Raw genomic sequence first — 17,999 nt, forward strand, 5'->3', positions numbered from 1 at the left:
TTCTGCAATCCAAAATGCTCAGGCAAATACAAATACAACCCAAACAGCATCAGTTCTTCCCCATCCTTTCAGCTGCGGCCCCAGCTCTAACACAATTTCAAGACACTAACCCTATTAGAAGCCAGAAAAGCTTTTACAGTACCTTGCCTCCCAGATAAAGATTTAATTATATTATCCCCTGGGCTGTTTAGACGTTTCATACTGAATGGACTAAGGGAAGTAAGATTTACATTTTTCTTGAAAGCAGTTTTATAAACAGATCTCCTGATTTTAATGTAGCTTTATTTAAGCATCTGAACATCAATAAATCCAGAGTCCAGTTAACATTGTTCATGGTTTCAGCATATTTAGTGTGTATATATATATATATTTCATATCTTACATCTGATGAAGAGACCCACACTGTGCCTTATTGCCCCAACATCCACGGGATCACCACAAGCCAGGTGGATAAGCCAGGGCACTCACTGGCAGCTTGTCAGGAATCACTCTGGAGCTGGATGTAGCTTCCCCCTTTGTACACATGGGAGGCTCCAAACTTCTCATGTCCCAGCTTCCAGCACTGCACCTTGGAGACGACCTGCTGGTCTGATGGAGAATGTCACAGCCAGGACCTGTAGGTCCAGGCACCTCCTCCTCCTTCTGATGGAAGAACGAAGACCTTTGTGTCCTGGAGGCATCTGAACCACCCCACCTCAGGACATGATAATCAGTAACTGTTACACATTATCTACCTCTGCCAGCCCAGAAGGTTGAGGGGTTTTTTTGTCAAATACTACCAAACAGGTCAAACTTGTTTCAGTAAAGGCTGCTCTGTTCCAGGAAGCCAGAAGAGCTCAGTCCACAGAGGATTCTCATTCTCCTCAACACTGAGGGAATGAAAAGGGAAGAAACAGGAGGACAAGGTTTCTTTTCCAGCACCAGGTTCAATCAGCATTAACCTCCTATTTAGGTCAAGAGGTGTAACAGGAACTGTCAGCAGTTAAAGTGAGGGGAACAACAGAAGAGAACACTCAAGCAGCTCTCTAGACTTCATCCATAAAAAACACTGGCAGAGCAACGAACAACTTTAATTTAACAACTTAATTGTGGGGGAAGGCAGGATGGGGGACAAGAGGTGCAGAGGAAACCCGAATTTCCTCTCCAACCCCATGAGAGCCTTACATCAACACACTGGCCACTTGTACATTCCTGCTTGATATGCAACAAAATACCTGCAATTAAAAAGTAGCTTGGAACTAAAAGCCAGATCCTGAAGCAACTCGATGAGAGTAGATTAGACAGTCCAACTGCTTTTTGTCCAGATCTCCCACTTGCACTATAACCATCCATTTCAGAACAAGCTAAAGCTCTGGAATTGTGTCAGTTAGTGCCTCCAGGACATCAGCTGGAGAAGGATGCTGGGATCTACTCACCCGCACAAGTGACTTGAAACCATTACAGTAGTGCAATCTTAAAGGAGCAGATAGTTTGGTTCCTTCTCCAGGGGCAGAGGGGAAGGTGGGGAGTGTGCAAAGGGGAAAGAAAATTAGTAAAAAACCAACAAATTCTGCCTTCAAGCAGCTGCGAGATGTTTATCTCCCAAATCCTAATGCCAGCATCTAGATAAAAATCAGCTGTCTGTGTCCTATCCCACCCCAATCTGGGGCTACACTGACTGAATCTGAGTCAGAGGGGAGCAGCACCAGCTGTCACAGAGATGAAGGTTCAAGAGATTTCCTTGTCTCTTGATCTTTGCTTGCAGGGCACTGGACTCCCTCGGTCCCTGACACATATAAGCCCTATTGGGAGTAATGCAGCAATCCCCACATTCATTTTCTCCTCCATTCAAAGGTCATTTCTTCTCACCAGCACCATCTAGCTCACCCCAATTCCTGTCCAGAAGAACAGCAACACCTTGCATTCCCCCTGGGCCCTGCTCAGAGGCCAATTAATCTGTCTTGATCCTTATCCTGATCCCAAGACTCCCCCATCCTGCATCTGAGGCAAGAAGCTGACTCATTCAGAGTCATGTTTGTCAAGGACTCCTTGGCCAGTTCGATAGTAATTGGAATGGAGAGAGGGGAGCATTTGGGTGAAAGGGGACTGAAATGGCCTTTTGCTTCCTTCTAGTTGATCAGAGGCTTTTCCCTTTTCTCAGGAGTTCAAGCTTGCTCTTTGTCTGCCCTCCACAGGCGCTCCTTGACTTCCAAGGGCAGGGTGTTGAACAGGTCCTCCTCCACCACGAGCCCGCTGCGTTTCAGCAGCGGGCACTCTCCCAGCTCCACGGGCAGGCACTCCAGGCGGTTCCCTCGCAGCTCTATCTGCGACAGATTCGTCAGCTCTCCCACCCGGGAGGGCAGTGACTGCAGCACGTTGTTTCCCAGGTGCAACGTTCTCAGCTTCCTGCACTGGAACAGCTCTGGTGGGAGACTCTCAATCTGAAAAAAAGAGACCAATCACAGGCAAAGTCACCAGCAGACACGGACGCGCCTTCACAAGCGACCAACAAAACCACGTGAAGCTCCAAGGTTTACAGAGTCATTGTTTTCAATCAGCCACTTCTCTCTTGAGTTCCTGCTTTGGGTGCTTCCAGCACTATGATCGTATGGATTCCTCTTTCAGACCCTGCACTAGTTACAAGAGATCACCAATGATGGTGGCTAAAGCAGACGCTATCTCCAAGGCCAAGATTAGAGGACCAGAAACCTGCTCACAGCAGGCCTATACTGTCACATGCTTTCATCTGAATTGGCATCTTTCCATTCCAAATCCTTTATTCTGTCATTGGATCTTAGTTCCTTTGCTTTAAGAAGCCGTTCTACAGTTGACATTACACTGAAAAAAGGCTGTATTTACTCAGGACTTACAGCTGGGCTGTAAGGTGAGCAGAGGCTACATGGATACAACCTCCTGGCCCTGAGAACTGGGAATCTTCTTCCATCATTTCTGTAGGGCTATGAAATGCTGCAAAGACTCTCTAGGCTCCATATCACAGGGGCTTTTTACAGTGCCAAAACACAACAATAAAGCCACCAGCTGTTAGCTTTCCCAGCACCACCTTCAGGTAACCATGAATCACTAATTTAATAAGGTTTATTTCTAGCAAATCCTTGTAATAGTCCAGTCCTCCCAAAGAATTTCTTTCTATGGCTAAGGTTTAGCAAACACCAGGCTAGAAACTATATGCAGCAGCCCAGGGTTCTCCCCTTAATACAAAGTCCCAGCTTGGAGGTTATTTGCCTTTAAAAGCAAACATGACTTCTCTAAAACTCTAATTATGGATCATATCATTCGTGGCTAAATTAGCCTGTAATCCATTCTGAACGAGGAGGAGTCTAAGGAAAAGCCAAGATGAAGCCAGACCAATTAGAGACAATTCAATGCAGTCATTGTTACTGGTACTGGAGTGTTTGCAAACAGCAACATATGATCACAGGCTCTTGAAAATAATAGAGTTATTTGAGGGACAAGTATTGGTTTAGGAAGGAAGCAATGTGTTATAACAGCCTGCTTTCCAGAACGGGACAGCAGTGCCAGCCAACTCCAGAAGTCTCTATTTACCAGAACTGCTTAGCTAGGAGAGGACATTTGAGATAATTCCTGGCCTTGGGAAGTGCCAGTCTACCAGTCCTTGTGTTTCTTGCTGTCACCATTCACTGGGAGTACCCAGGCTGTCAGAGCCCCGGTAGTTCTGGCGTGCCCAGGTACCTGGTAGAGGTTGGCTGTTCCATGGGGTCCTCACCACCTTTCATTCCCAAACACACCAGAGCAAAGGCTCCTCCAGCCTTCCTGTTGATGGGTTTTTTTCCAGAGAGAAATGAGTGGTGCCACATTGTGCTGCAGGAAATGGAGCTGCCTCTAACTCCTCTCATCCAAGAAATGCCCCAAAACTGCAGAGGATACACTGCAGATTAACCCTCGGGAAGCTGTGCTAGGAAGGCTGCCAGAAGGCAAATGGTGCAGAAATATCTGAGTTCTGAACAGTAACATACCACAAAGTTTACCAGAGCTTCAGCCACCCACACAAACAGATGCACAACCCTCCAGTGCCAGGAAACCCCAGGGAGGAGCTGTTCAGCTGGAATTGTTGAATGACTGCCCCTTGTCTGCCCTTACTCTGCAGAGGCACAACTTTCAGACACTGACCTCAAAATATGGCTGGAGTTTTAGGAACCCTGTCTAATACTGAAATGCGTTAGCAATTAAATACTTGATTTGAGAACACTTCAGTGAAAAGCCAAATCACACTCAAGCTGTTCTGTGTCTCTCACAAGCAATCTGGCAGTGTTCAGCCAGGGCCAGATCTTGCCAACAGCAGGAAGGACGTTGATGTATGATAGTGAAAACTAGCGCTGCTCCAGGACAATTCTGCTTGGTCCCAGAAGAAACCAGAAGCGCCTAATTATGTCTGTCTGCAATTTGTACTTATGTTAGAGGCTCTTTCAACTTTAGGTGATAATAAAGAGAAAAAGAGTCTCCCAGGAATTTGCAGACAGAATGAATGAAAGCTTCAGCTTTGTTAAATGGTAAATGAAGTCTCTTTAGTAATGAAGTAATGGTAATTGAAGTCTCCTTAGTTTTAAACAAAGGGAACAAAAAACTAGACATGGGTATAGTTTGCTTTAAGCAAATAAACACCCTCCAACACAAACCAAGAAACAGCCTGTGGTAATTAGGCAGCAGAGCACACTTGGTCATCCTCTGTAATCTGCCCTGCACTTAGACTGAAACAAAAAGTACACATTTATAAGACCAAACTATAGAGTACTCCCTGCAAATGTGAAGTACTCTAAGGAAAGCTGTAAACCAGACGTGCATTCCCCACATGGCTGCTCCCACAGGGTATGCACATGTCTGAAGTGGAAAGGTTTAAGCACATGGTTTTAGATCAAGACTACAGTTCCTCAGGTCTCCATTTTAAGGCCAAAAGTGATGTCAATCTAGATCTACATGCTTCCAGCTGCAGAGAAATAACTGACTTGCAGGGTTTCTAAACAGCATCCAACTGGCACTTGGAAGCAGTCTCACTGTTAAGAGAGGAAATGCAACAGAAAAGGACTCTTGGAAGACAGGCCTGCCCTGGAGCTATCTGCAATGTTTGGCCATAGATAAACCCCTCAGAGAGACACAAAAGCAGTGCCAGCAGTATCCACAGACCATTGTAGCATGTTTAATCACACAGATAACAGAAGTGCCAGCGCTACTTCCTCACACAGCAACTCAGCCCTTTGCTCACTTACCCTGTTGGCTGTCACAGCCAGATTCTGCAGGTTTTGAAGAAGTCCAACATCTGGTGGTATCAAAGTTAAGTTGTTGTGGCTGAGATCCAAGTACCGAAGTTTTCGGCAATAGAAGAGCTGGGTAGGGATCTTTTCTATCTTGTTACGGTTCAGGTAAAGGCGTTCTAAGTTGGTCAGGTTGCCTATCTGCATGGGGATGTAGGCAATGTGGTTGTACCACAGTTTAAGGCAAGTGAGACGATGTAAGTGCTGGAAGCTGATGATTTCCTCAATGGTCTTTAGGTTGTTGTCCTTCAGGTCTATTTCCTGCAGATTGTGGAGGCTAAAGATAGAGTGAGGAATGCGTTCCAAGTCACACCGGATCAGCTCAAGCTCTGTCAGGTTGACCATCTTCTTAAGGCTGTTGAGGACAATGAGCTTGGTGCCCTCATTGTTGATGGAAAGCTTCTGAAGATGCACACCAACATCTGTCACCACCTGTGGCAGCTTGGTGAGGTTACTCTTCATCCTCAACACCTTCAGCCTCTTCAGCTCCCTCAGTCCATCTATCACAATGTACCGGTTGTTCTCAGCGCTCAAATTCCCTGTCAGGTGAAGCTCCTCTAGTGTCTTCAGGCTATAGATCCAAAGAGGAATCTCCTTAATGTCTGTGAACTTGATGTGGAGAGATTTCAAGTTCTCCCTCAAGAAGGCAAGGGCTGGGGCCTCAATTTTGGCAGCTGTGTGGTAGAGCCACAGTTCCTTAAGGCTGGTGAGCTGAGCAATGCTGGGGGGAATGGTGACATCAGGGATAAGCTCCAGCTTCAAGACCTCCAACTCAATGAGGTCAAAAACCGTGTCAGGAATGCCACTCAACATGAAAAGATGCAATTCCAGCTTATCCTGAGAGTTTTTGGTGATCCTCTGGCGCAGTTTCTCCAAAGTCCACTCATTGTTGAGGTTCAGCTGCCGCAATTTGTTCTCACTCACCTCTGACAGAAAGACAGCAAAGCGCTTGGAGTAGAGGGGGTCATACTGATCGATCAGATGGAGCATAAAAGCAAAGTCATTTTTCACGTCAGGAATGTCACTGTAACTGCTCTCCTCTCGGATGGACTCAAAAGAGTATTTCTTGAGTGACCGCCTCAACATCCACCACAGTGTGTACATGCAAATCAAACCATAGAAAATCACCAGACTGATGTAGAAAGAGGCTAAGATTTTGAAGAGAGTGGCCAAAGGATGAGCACAGCGGTACATCCTGTAGCCAGTCAAGCTCTCGATGTCCACTTTACAGTCTACATCAAACGTTATGTTGTTAACATAGTACACAGTATAGCAAATTATCAGCATGAACTTGATTACTTTGATTATGGTCTGTCTCATGTACAGGCGATAAACTATGTCTCCCTCTTCCACATGAGTACGGAACTTTTTCACTTTCTCAAAGAGTGCTTTGGCTTGCTCACCTTCCTTTTTGTCCAGGACACCAGTCTCAGACCTGTCCACAATCCCTTGCTCAATTCGAGACTTTGTTCTCTGCAGCATGGGAACAGTGGCTTCCACATCCTCACTGACCGTGGAGGATTTCTTGTCCATGGAGCCATTCATTTTCCCAAATGCTGGTTTGGTATCACTCTCTTCCACCACTGTCTCAGACAATGCTCTCGTTGTCCATGGAGAGTCAAAACACTTAAGCAAAATAGACACAAAATGCTCCAGCTTGGAGCTGGTCCTTGGGAACTTGAACCAGAAGTTGCTACAAGCCAGAAAGATGAGGGTATGTAGCAGCACTAGATAAGGAAAATACTTGGCAAACCAGTGCAGACGGTTCTCGTAACACACCGCATCCACATAGTTGTACTGGTGCCGGTCCAGATCATATCGGATCCCTGTAGGCCCCGAATCAGCAGAGGGAACAAGACTAGTGTTGTAGTAGGTACGCTCCGGGACTGCCACTGTCCATCCCCTGGCAGTGTCATTGCAGGAGTCTTTGGTAACCCACTTACAGGGCAAACAAATCATTTTGTCCTGTGTGACCTGGAGCGTCCCCCCGAACACGGCGATCATCAGCATCACGATGGAAATGTAGTCGGTGAAGACGTCCCACCACGGCTTCAGGATGCGATAGGCTGGCTGAGTATCAGCAAAGTAGCGCAGCTCGGTGACTGGAATCATGATTCACCTGGAAGCAAACCAGAAACAGCTTAAGGGCTTTTGCTCTGCTCTTCGAGAGGGCATGAGAAAACACACGGTAAGTGCTGGCATAGCAAAATTGGAATTAGCCGAGACGCAATTTCAAGTAACTGTGAGACAAATGAATGAGGCTGCCTGTGAGTCATTTGCTACAGCCCAGGCAGTGAAGTTTGTTCAGCCTTCCCTGACAGACAAATTGTCACAGAACCTCAGAACTGGTACTTACTTTTAGCAGCCTGTGAGGTAAGACATGCTTAAAGAAAGCTCACAGGGCAGACTTAACTCCCTTGAGCAGACCAGTATTTGGAAATTTACTCTTATCTGGGGATTTTATTTCAGGGATGAAGAAATTTGCCAGCACTGTTAGAAATGATAAAATCTACACACAGAGCATATTTATCACTGGTTTCTTGCTGCTTCTACATAAAATCCCACATATGGCTGGTTCTCAGTTTGAAGGGGCAAGGAAAAAGATCTACATACAATACAGTTATGTTTCCCATAGCCATTGATGCAGCTCATTATGACATTCATAAAACAAGCTGGAAAGAGAGCAAACATTGCTCAATATCTTGACTTTTCCAAGTAAGTAATTTTGGCTTCCTTCCTTTGTGTTAATTCTCCAAGGAAAGATTAGCTACTTGCCTTCTGATAAATTCAGTACTGACCTGCTGTAGCAGCTGTGTTTTTGCCTTACTGACTCCAGAAACAGAGAAAGGGGAAAATATACTTCGAAGAATTTGCTTTTCTGACCAACCACTCCCACCTAGAGTTCATCTCAGCTGGGATTTAAGTGTCACAAAGCAAACTAAAAGGTTCTGGGAAGCACAGGCCTGATGGCAGTGCTGGTTCTGTCCTTCAGACTTGCAGATGAAACTTCGAGCATGCTCTTCAACAAGCCACAGAACACCCCAAACCCATGGATAATGAAGCCCACAAAATTCCCCTATTTGACAGGTAACACAGAAGAACATGGAATCACTGTAACTCATTCTAATGATGGTGAAAAAGCAGTAATATCACAGCACCTTCTAGCAAAGCCCAGGAGCAAGACAAGCACTAATCTTTCAGTCATTTTGAAACTCACACAATTCAAGTATAAAGGAGAAAACAAAAATTCAGTCATGTTATCCCAAGCCATAACATTTCATTTATACAAAGGCCAACAAGTCCTGGGGGCTGAAAGCTCAATTATCACTGGTTGGGATAAAGCCTTCTGTGACAAGGGGAGATGCCCACACCATCTGCTTTGGTAGAATTCAAGTTTTTATTCAAAATTAACTTCCATCACTGAACTGCAAAGAAAGCCATTCCTAACACAAACTCAAAGAGCACCACAATCCCTAGAGACACTAAATACAGAACCCTATGCTTTGGTTTGCTGTTTACAACAATAAATACTCCAATGAAAACCTTGGGTCAGTGCTACTTGGGAAGGTTTCAAGCAACTACAGGTGGTAGATTGATAGAAGAAAACCATTCCTGAAGAAATGTTTTTCCTTCTGCCCATTCAGGTCCAACAATACATTAGTACATCACAAAAGACAGACTGTTTTGAGAGAAAAAGTGGCACTACCTGTTGTAGAAATTCAGTAAAACAAGGAACAGCAAATCCATTAATGATCAACCAGTAAAGACACAAACAAGGGAGGAAAACAGCCACCTAGTGCACTGTCAGAGGAAAAAAATGTCCTGTAGAGCCCCTGAGAAGTGGCTGACACACCTCTGCAAAGGAACTGCACTGAAAAGGGCAGGAGAACTGAGCATCCACAGGGGAGGGAGCAGGCAAAGCTGAACTTCTGGACAGCACCTGAGCAGCCAGAGAGGAGTGACAAGATGTTCAAAGCCTCGCTCCCAGCCCTGTGATCACCTTGCTGCAAGCCCTAGGCAAGGCACTTCAGCTTGCTCCTCAGAATAATCTGCCTCAGAGGGGAGAGCCCATGTGTGAGATACATTTAGGAAGAGCTGTCTGTGCCTACTACAGAAACAATAACTGCAGGATAAAGCAGGGTACAGAAGCTCTCTCTACACACCAGAACACCTGAAATGAATCCAGCAGTTAAAACATCTATTCATGGAAGAACCTCCTCCTTCTACTCCATAGCAAGGGGAAAAAATATGTTTATCTCTTTCCTCTTGCCTTGATACCACTTCTCCTCAAAGATCCTTCCTGCTTCTTCCTTCATCCCTCTATGTAGAGAAACTACTAGGATATATCAGACCCTTCATAGCAGGATTATGAAACTGGGATGATCTCTTTTCAGGAATTCAGGACATGTGCAAACATGAGTTGTAGTGCTGGGTTTACTCTTTTGCTCAATCCAGAAAATTCCCAATTCTTTCTCACAAGAAATGAACCTTCTACTCACTTTGATTTCTAGCTCAGGATATGTAGGAAGGAAACAAAAAAAAATTAGCACAGCTGGCTCCCTAATTCTGCTTACCAGTTACATGGGGTAGGAAATGCCCCTTAACACTGTGCACTTACAGGACAGCTAAAAAAAAAATTATGAGCATCCCTCAAGAACCTATTACAGTTCAGTGACAGCAATTAACAGGGTGGAACAGGAAATCTGCCTCCCAGGAACAATGACAGGGGCACTAGAGGAAGAAAAGAACATTGACAGCAAATTCCTACTTCTGGCAGCAGTGGGACACTCCATTCAAGTCCCAAAGAGGAACAATAAAGCTAGAGGCCACCTTTGCAGGAGCTGGAATTTGCTATGTCTTATCTAATCTTATTCCCAGCATCTGCAGTAAAAGGGAAAAGTACTCAGCAAAAACTTGAAAAAGCAGATGGGGAAAGTCACACCCCTCCCCACCCAGATTCCCCGTGCACACAATGCAGTTCTAATTCCTGATGGTTCTACATCAGGAGATGTATCTTGCCATCAAATGTCACCTTTATTTTGTGAACTCCATCTTGAAATATTTTTTGAATTATTAACAAAATTAATAACATGATTCTTGTTGCAACATTCTCCATGCTGGATTAGAGCAGTTTTGCTGCTGGGGTGGATGACAACAGCAGACTAAAAGTCAGATTCTCAGGGGTCATCTCTGTCACTTGATTCTCCCATGCACAGAGGGATTCCTCCCACAAGGACTGGGATTTCCACCACTCTGTAGGAAGCAAACACGCAGGTAGCTGGAACACCAACTCTCCCAACATGGGCAGTAGAACAGAGACTTACATGGAGGGTATTATTCTGGCATAGGACTGGGAGCAATCCTTGCATGAAGAGAGCTGGCCAGAAATAAAGTTACTTCCCTTGTGACCAGAGCAGACCAAGACCCCCAGCACCAGCACAAGGGCGATTTCAATAGAAGAAGAATTCACTTCACTTTCAAAAGAAGAATCCACTTTATTTGCCAAGTCACTTCAACCACACAGCCTCCCCAAGGGCCGAGCACAGAACACCTGAACTGAGTGACTGAGTTTATGGACAGAACAGCTATGGAAAAGGAAATTCAGTGTCAGAGCAGTGCTGGTGAAGGCGGATCCAAGCTCCTTCGTATATACTTCAAACTGCAGAACCTGCCAGCTGGAGCTCAGGAACAGGCAAGGTATTTGCAGTGTAGTTACCTCTGCCACAGGGAACACACCAACAGTGAGATTTTGAAAGAGTGCTTAAGTTTAAGGACAAGTTGACTTCACTAAACTTGCATAAGCTGACACATCAAAACGTCTGTGTCTGAACTCCTGTCAACTCATCAGACATATAAGAAAGTAAGTTTTCCAAGGGTATAATTAAACAGACAGGCTTTGGGAGGGGGTTAGAGGGGGGAAATCTTACAATTTACTGTCTCAGAGATGTTCCAAGTTTTGCATTTTACAGACCTTTCCTTGCTACCACACAGTCCCTGAGCAATCCCTCATCCCCTGCCCCCTGAGAAATGACTTGACATTGGAGGGTTTCAGCTACATCAAACAATACTACTTTGAGCTTTTCTATATCCAGTATAGAACCACCTCAGGACAGTTTAGAGCAGCAACATCTGAGATTGTTCAGTAAAAGATCTGCATGCTAAAGCCTCATTGTCATACAACAAGATCAATCCAGTCTAGATAAATATGCTCCTGAAATATTTACACATTCCATGTTTGGCTACTACATACCTCTTCAGGACCTGCAAATTCACCTGGATTCAGATTTGCATTCCCACCAGGGACCATCCCTGCCTCAGCCTGCTGGGCACAAACTTACAGCCTCCCCACTAATGCTGAACAGGCTGATCCAAGTGAAGGAACAGCAGTTGCAGACTTACATAACCAGCCTGCCAAACCTACCCAGCCTTCAGCCAACCATAAGCATCACCAAGTACTAATCCTATGTTTTACCAAACACACCTGGAGGAGAAAGAGAATCACTCATGTTGGAATAACAGGGACATTCTGAACAAACCACACCTTCACAGTAAAACCAGTTAGAAACAAGATTAAACGCATCTAGCTGACAGACGTCACAAATGCAGCAAGCACCTTAAAGGCTGACAGAGCTGAGAGCATGAATGCTTCCCACAAGCCACAGGTATTAACAGAGTAACCATTCTCTGATTGGGACAATTCCTCTATCCAAAACCATTTAATTTCAAAAACTGAAGATTGACCTAATGTCAGCAGACACCTAGCTGAAGAGTGCTCCAAATTCCTGCCTGCAGCTGCTGGCCCAGAGTGAACAGAAACAACATCACTGTTCTGTTTCGCTGGCCAGTTTGTCAGCTTGACTCATCACTAATACTTTATCCAGCCTCCTCTTTCCTGTTGGCCATTCTGTTACTAACAAAGCTAGTGGCCAAAAAGCACTTAGATGCACAAACCTCCCTGATTTGAAGAAAATCCTCACCTTTAGTCACATGCAGCTTTCAAGTGAATCAGTCTCACAAAACAGTTCTGGGTAAGTAGACATGGATGAATTTTATGTTGAATCTTGCAACCTTTTAGTTTCATCTACACATATTTTTAATTACCAGTTGATTTCATTTTAAGATTGTGGACTGCAAAGCACAAGCCAAACCCTGCTGACAGAATTTCTTACCTCTCAGAAGCCCAGAGAAAGAGGGAGTTGATCAGGTGCTGACAGCATCAGAGGTGGATAAAGGAAATAAAAGCCTTAATGCTTTCAAGACTACGAGCTACAACACGTTACAGTAAGTTTGCAACAGAGCAGAGCTTCCCTCCTCAGCAAGCTGCCACCTGAAATCCTAAAGAAGGGCATAACACAGAGCTCTTTGTTCAAAAATCAGGAAATGCAAGAGCTTATTGGGCAGAAACGGGACTGGGAATTTATATTTCTCCTCCCCCACATTTATTAGGTCCAGAATTAAGAGGGAGGGGAAAAAAGGGAGGCTGAAAACAGAGCTGCTTTCAGGCACCCCTCAGAAAACCTTCCAAGCTCAAGGACATCCACGTGATCAACTGGAAAAGCCCAAGACATGAGATGGAACAACTCAAGTTGTTTTCTCTTTTGCTGCTTAGACCAAAACAGCAGTGAAGCCAGATGCCAAAGCCCTAAATAACCATTATCCCTGTATCAGACCCCTTCTGCTCTAAAAAGATAACCCCCTCCTGTGGGACATCTTCTGAGGCAGAGAAGTGAACATGATCACTAGATGATCTTTAAGGTCCTTTCCAACCCAAACCACTCTATGATTCTATGTCAAGTTAAAAGGGTCATTTATCATTTAGACAAGGAGAGTGGTGGAACAGCAGCTGCCAGAACTTACACTCCTCTCTCAGTGGAACAGGCAGTGAACCCAACACTGAGAGCAGGGTAAGGTGGTTTTCACATTCAGCCACACCCAAGCCACAAGACTGAGCAAGATGAAGTGTGTCACATTGTCTTTTACTGAAGTTCATTAAAAAGAATAATCCACCAACAACAGGGGTAGTATTTTATCATCTTTACAGCTACCCATTAGTTGACTCTTTCTGTCAGTCAAGTCCAGTGTGACAGCTCCTGTTTGCCATCACACAACCACGCGTGTCCTGACAAGCACAGGGAAGAACAGCTGCACCACCAGAACAATCCGTGCTAGACTTGGCTTGGCCTGCCACATTTTCTGCCTCCTGACAGTGTTCTGCCCCAGCTGCACAGAACTGAGCACAGTCTGCAGTTACCAGCATCACTGACACTTGGGGCAGGGACTGCGTGCTGGTGTTGTAAATTTAAGTGCCATCAGATGACTTGCAACGCTGATGTAAACCAGAGCAAAATGGCTGCATCAGCTTATAAATTATGAATGTACATGGCCACAGGATTCCTATCCAAAATTAATTCTCTTTGCCATAACAAAAATGCTTCAAGGACAGGGCATTGAAGCTGTCTTGGAAAAGACTGGCTTCTTCCAACAGGACACAATGAAGGAGTCCCTTGTGCTGCTTAATACAAGTGATTGAATTAATTCTGCTAGTAATTACTCAAGAAAACCAAAACAGCCCCAAGCACCTCACCAGATGCAGGAGAGGGCTCTTCAGCACTTAACTCCAGCATTGAGAGCTGGAGGAACCAGCTGTTCTCTGTGGGAAGGGTAGACAGAGCAGAGCTTTGGCATAACTAACAACAGATAAGAAATCAACACTAAATTCAAACTGAGTAAAAGCAAGGATAACTTAATTCATTGTTGACAGACTGTCACAACATGCACAAATCCATGGGTGTAACCACAGCTATTTTCAAGCTCCAAGAGATGAGCCAGTCAGGATGAAAGACGACACAGACAAGAGCAATGCAAGACTATTAAGACAAACTATCAGCACAGTAATATTTTGCCCCACTTCGAGCAAAGAGGAGAAAGTACCTCTTCATATATTCCCTAGAGGGTTTGCCCTCAGGACCACCAGCTCCAAAACTGACTGTGACTTCCAGCTCAGAATATTTTCTGATTGTATTTGTTAATAAAGAACAGACATCTCACCCTGCATCATCAAGGCCTGATAAAACCACCACCCTAAAGGAGAACCTGTTAACTAGCCCAGCACACACCTTTCCTGTGCAGAGAAGCAGGCTGAAGCTACAGGGGCAGCAGTCACCAGAGGAGCTTTGTGAATTGCCAAGGTAATTTTATAGCAGATGTTAACAATGATTGGTACACAAGGTGAGGGCAGCCCTGTTACTTCGGCAGGGGGGCCAGGACTGAATAGCTTTTAGTTTCAAAAGCAGTTTCAGAGCAGCAGGAAGGGCAGATATAACCCAACTATAGGAACTGAATTTCTAGTTGCAATACAAGACATGTAAACCACATCAGCTGTTTAAGAAAAAAGCTGCTTGGAAGCATTCAAGATACACCCTCCAAAGCATGTAGACTGCTGAATGCCTGTTCAGTACTAGTGTGCATATCCTAAACTGAGGCTGGGTTTGAAGACATTTGTAAAAATGCGTAACGGGAGACTCACCACACTGCAGCTGAAGACTCTGAGTTTTAACCATTACCCAAAAAATGGCTGTGCACACCCCTCCTCACTTTAATGACTCCCACACAAAAATCCTAATAAACCCCTCTCCAGCACCACTCAACAAATAGTGCTCCTTTCTTTCCTGAGATACCAGTTAAGCTCAATTAACACAAAAAGGCTTGCTTCTGAAGTACTCTACTGAACAGAAACCTTCTTTAGTATGTGGAAGAAGCACAGGAAGGCTTCTAAAATGCCTGCTCTAATCACACAGCAATAATTTGATACATGTGGCCTCCACCGTTTATTACGTTTTTGTTAATAGCATCAGGGACCCCCAAACCACAGACCATCTCTCTGACTGCCTGCAGCAGTTACTAGAATGTAACCAGCTTCAGAAAGCCAGCACTGGAAGGCTTCAGGCAGTCACATCTCAAGCACGGCAACATTAGCTTTTAACACATGGCTTCTGGCATGCTTTAAGGAAATATTTATGCATGCTGTCTTTGACCTAAAAGAATTAAGAGTTTTCAACTACCATGACAAGGGAAAAAAAGAAAAAAAAAAAAAAAGTCAGTGAACTGCCAGAACACCAGACAAGCCTTTAGGGGTTTCTTCTATTCTGGAATTAACCCACTGCGCATCCCTGCTCAGAACACAGCCAAGCTGGACACAACTTCCCCTCCCGAAGATGGGCACAGAATTCTGCAGTTAATTAATCACTGTCCCAGTGCAGAACCAAAGAAGCTGAGAGATTCCTGCAACTAGTTTCTGCCATTGCCTAACTGACACCCACACTGGTGAGTGCACTGGGAAAAGCTGCCTGGAGACGCCTATACAGGAGGACAAACACCACCCCATGGGAAATGGAAGGGCACCCACCAAACCCAGCAGCTCTTCCTATTTATCAGCTGTATTCCTTTCAGGCAGCAGCCACCAAGACACTTTCTGGGCAGCCTCTGCATTTACTGTTAAGTGCAGTGAGAAGTCAGGGTTTACGTGGCCAGGAGTTAGTTTTATGGGTGACTGTATACAGTTACATTCTACTTTGGACAAGGCTCAGTTCCTTCGTCATCTCCAAGCTGGCAAAGGGCTCTCAGAATTTAATTAACACTACCACAATTAAATACCACCACTCTCCCCACCACCATCTGACCAACCACCCTTCCTCCCTATCAATTATCTCAACCACAGGTGCTTTGCACCCGTGGTTAAGCAAGGCCTTGGTCTTTTTTCTTTTATTCTTTTTTTCGGCTTGACCACTCAGAGCTGGCCCAGAGCCCTCACCTTGCAGCAGGGTTCTGCTATCTGCACGTCAGTTCTCTGTGCTGGAAGTGGCTGATATTCCTACGTGCTGGATCCCGAGCAAGTGCGGAAGCGCTGCACTCCCCACAAGCCATGGGAACAGTTTCCCTGAAATGAAACACAGATTATCAGCAAAAAAGAGGGGATCGAGTTCACAGAGGGACATGTAAAAGCTCAGCAAACAGTATCTAAGAAGCAACAAACAACTCAGAGGGTCACTGGGAGCCAGAAAGAGACATGCTGATACCTAGAAACATGGGAAGAACACTAGGAGCCAAGTAAAACTCTTAGCAGGAAGGATTTCCAGCATCTGTTATTCTTACAGAAGTTACCAAAAAGTAGGTGTTGCACACCCAGCCAATAGATGCTGAAGACTAATATCACAACTAAGCCTACACAACTAGAGACAGAATAACAAATCATTGTCAGATAGACAGTAAAGTCATCCCTTTCCCTATTTTCTAGTCTGAAAAGCCTGATCCACTTAAAATGTTACTATCAGGAGTATCAGAAAGCATAGATTGCACACCTAACACTCCTGATTCAAGTAACTGCGCCCTTCCCTCACAACAGGGATCTTCTTGAAGCGGAAGCAGTTTAGCACCATCAACAAAAATTACAACAGGGCTGGGGCTTTTTCCCTTGCTTCCTGCATGTCAGCACAGGGCATGGGAAAACAGGGAAGGGAGCAGATCCTTACAGGGATCTCTCAAGCATCCAGCCTCCCAGCCATGTAGGAGAGGACTGCAGAACATCGGAAAGCATTGTGTCAACAACAGGGAGAAATGAAAAAGAACAGACATCAGCGGGAGAAAGTCCAACCCCATAATGCTGAAGATGTCCGAGGGTTCATTCCTCTTGATCCCAAAGTTACCATTGGGGCTGACAGATTTTGAAGCAACACCGTGGAAACCACAGCTATTGCATTTTAGCCGTACCACAGTGCCGCAAAGGCAGCACTAGGAGGAAAGGACTCTCTGACCTTCTCCCCGCACCAGGCAATGGGCACCAACCTCAACACAGCACACCTCGGCAACAGCCCCCGCCACTCCACCGCGGCTTTCCGGATACAGGAAGAAACATCCTCTGGGACGTATAAATAAATCCCACCGCGTTTCGGTCCGCAGGTAACAAACAGCGGCGTCCTCCCCTCGCTGGGGGAACACTGCCCACACCCCGGCCCTGCGTCGCCCCACAGACGGGGCACGGACCCCCCTGCTCCGGGCGGTGCGAGAGCAGGGACGGCGGGACACGGAGGAAGCGAAACGCTGAGAATTACTCAGCAAATCCTTCCTGCTCGCCGCTTCCGAGCCCACTCAGCCAAGCCCCCCCGACCCGGCGTCCCACCCCATCCCCTCCGGGACACCGCCCCACACGGGGACACGTCCCCACAGCCCGCCAGTGGCGTGAGGGGAGCGCGACACACCCACCTGCCCACCGCGGCCATGAAAGCAACCCACCGCACCCACCTGCCCGCGGCGCCCACCCTTCCTCACGCCGCTCCGGCGCCTTTTGTCCGCCCTGCCCGCAGCGGCCCCACCCCGGATCTGACCTCACCTGGCCGGTACTGCCACCATCGCCCCGTCCCGTCGCCATCTTGGAGGCGGGCACGGTGACACCGGCGTGACGCCATCTTTGTGTGGGGCGCGTTCCATAGGGGAGTGGGCGGGAACAGGCGAGGGGAGTGAGGGCGGCGGCGCCATCTTGGTGCCGGGCAGCGCTCAAAATGCCGCCAGACTTAAAGGAGCCGCCTCAGCTCCAGCCGGAGCTGAGAGCATTCAACTGCTTTGAATTTTGTGAAAATTTTTGAAAAAGGTGGTTCACTGGTAATTATTTTTATTTGTCTGACGCAAAGAGGGCATTAAGGTGAAGTTTCATTATACTGTTGGGCCAATATAAAATAT

The 17,999-nt window shown here is 46.0% G+C and overlaps 1 protein-coding gene across 5 annotated transcripts; it reads right to left on the minus strand.

Annotated features, from left to right (window-relative positions):
* Window positions 1-265: 265 nt before the first annotated feature.
* Window positions 266-17,719, minus strand: LRRC8A (leucine rich repeat containing 8 VRAC subunit A). Of its 5 annotated transcripts, none has more exons than XM_040083141.2 (4): window positions 17,653-17,719; window positions 16,078-16,203; window positions 5,223-7,386; window positions 266-2,420 (listed from the first exon to the last, which is right to left on the minus strand). In XM_040083141.2, the coding sequence occupies exons 3-4, from the start codon at window positions 7,377-7,379 to the stop codon at window positions 2,145-2,147; spliced, it is 2,433 nt and encodes an 810-aa protein (XP_039939075.1). In that variant the 5' UTR covers window positions 7,380-7,386; window positions 16,078-16,203; window positions 17,653-17,719; the 3' UTR covers window positions 266-2,144. The 5 variants fall into 5 exon arrangements, with proteins under 5 accessions (XP_039939075.1, XP_039939071.1, XP_039939073.1 ...); XM_040083137.2 differs by lacking the exon at window positions 17,653-17,719 and adding an exon at window positions 17,565-17,644; XM_040083139.2 differs by lacking the exon at window positions 17,653-17,719 and adding an exon at window positions 17,526-17,583.
* Between the last annotated feature and the right edge of the window lie 280 nt (window positions 17,720-17,999).

This window comes from Hirundo rustica, chromosome 20, assembly GCF_015227805.2.
Source record: "Hirundo rustica isolate bHirRus1 chromosome 20, bHirRus1.pri.v3, whole genome shotgun sequence".
Taxonomy (NCBI): Eukaryota; Metazoa; Chordata; class Aves; order Passeriformes; family Hirundinidae; genus Hirundo; species Hirundo rustica.

Excerpts from the sequence above, each read along its gene's own strand:
- LRRC8A (XM_040083141.2), bottom strand. The coding sequence starts at position 7,379 with ATGATTCCAGTCACCGAGCTGCGCTACTTTGCTGATACTCAGCCAGCC. Across the intron at positions 2,421-5,222 it reads TGGCTGTGACAGCCAACAGG|ATTGAGAGTCTCCCACCAGA; the intron begins GTAAGTGAGCAA and ends TCTTTTTTTCAG.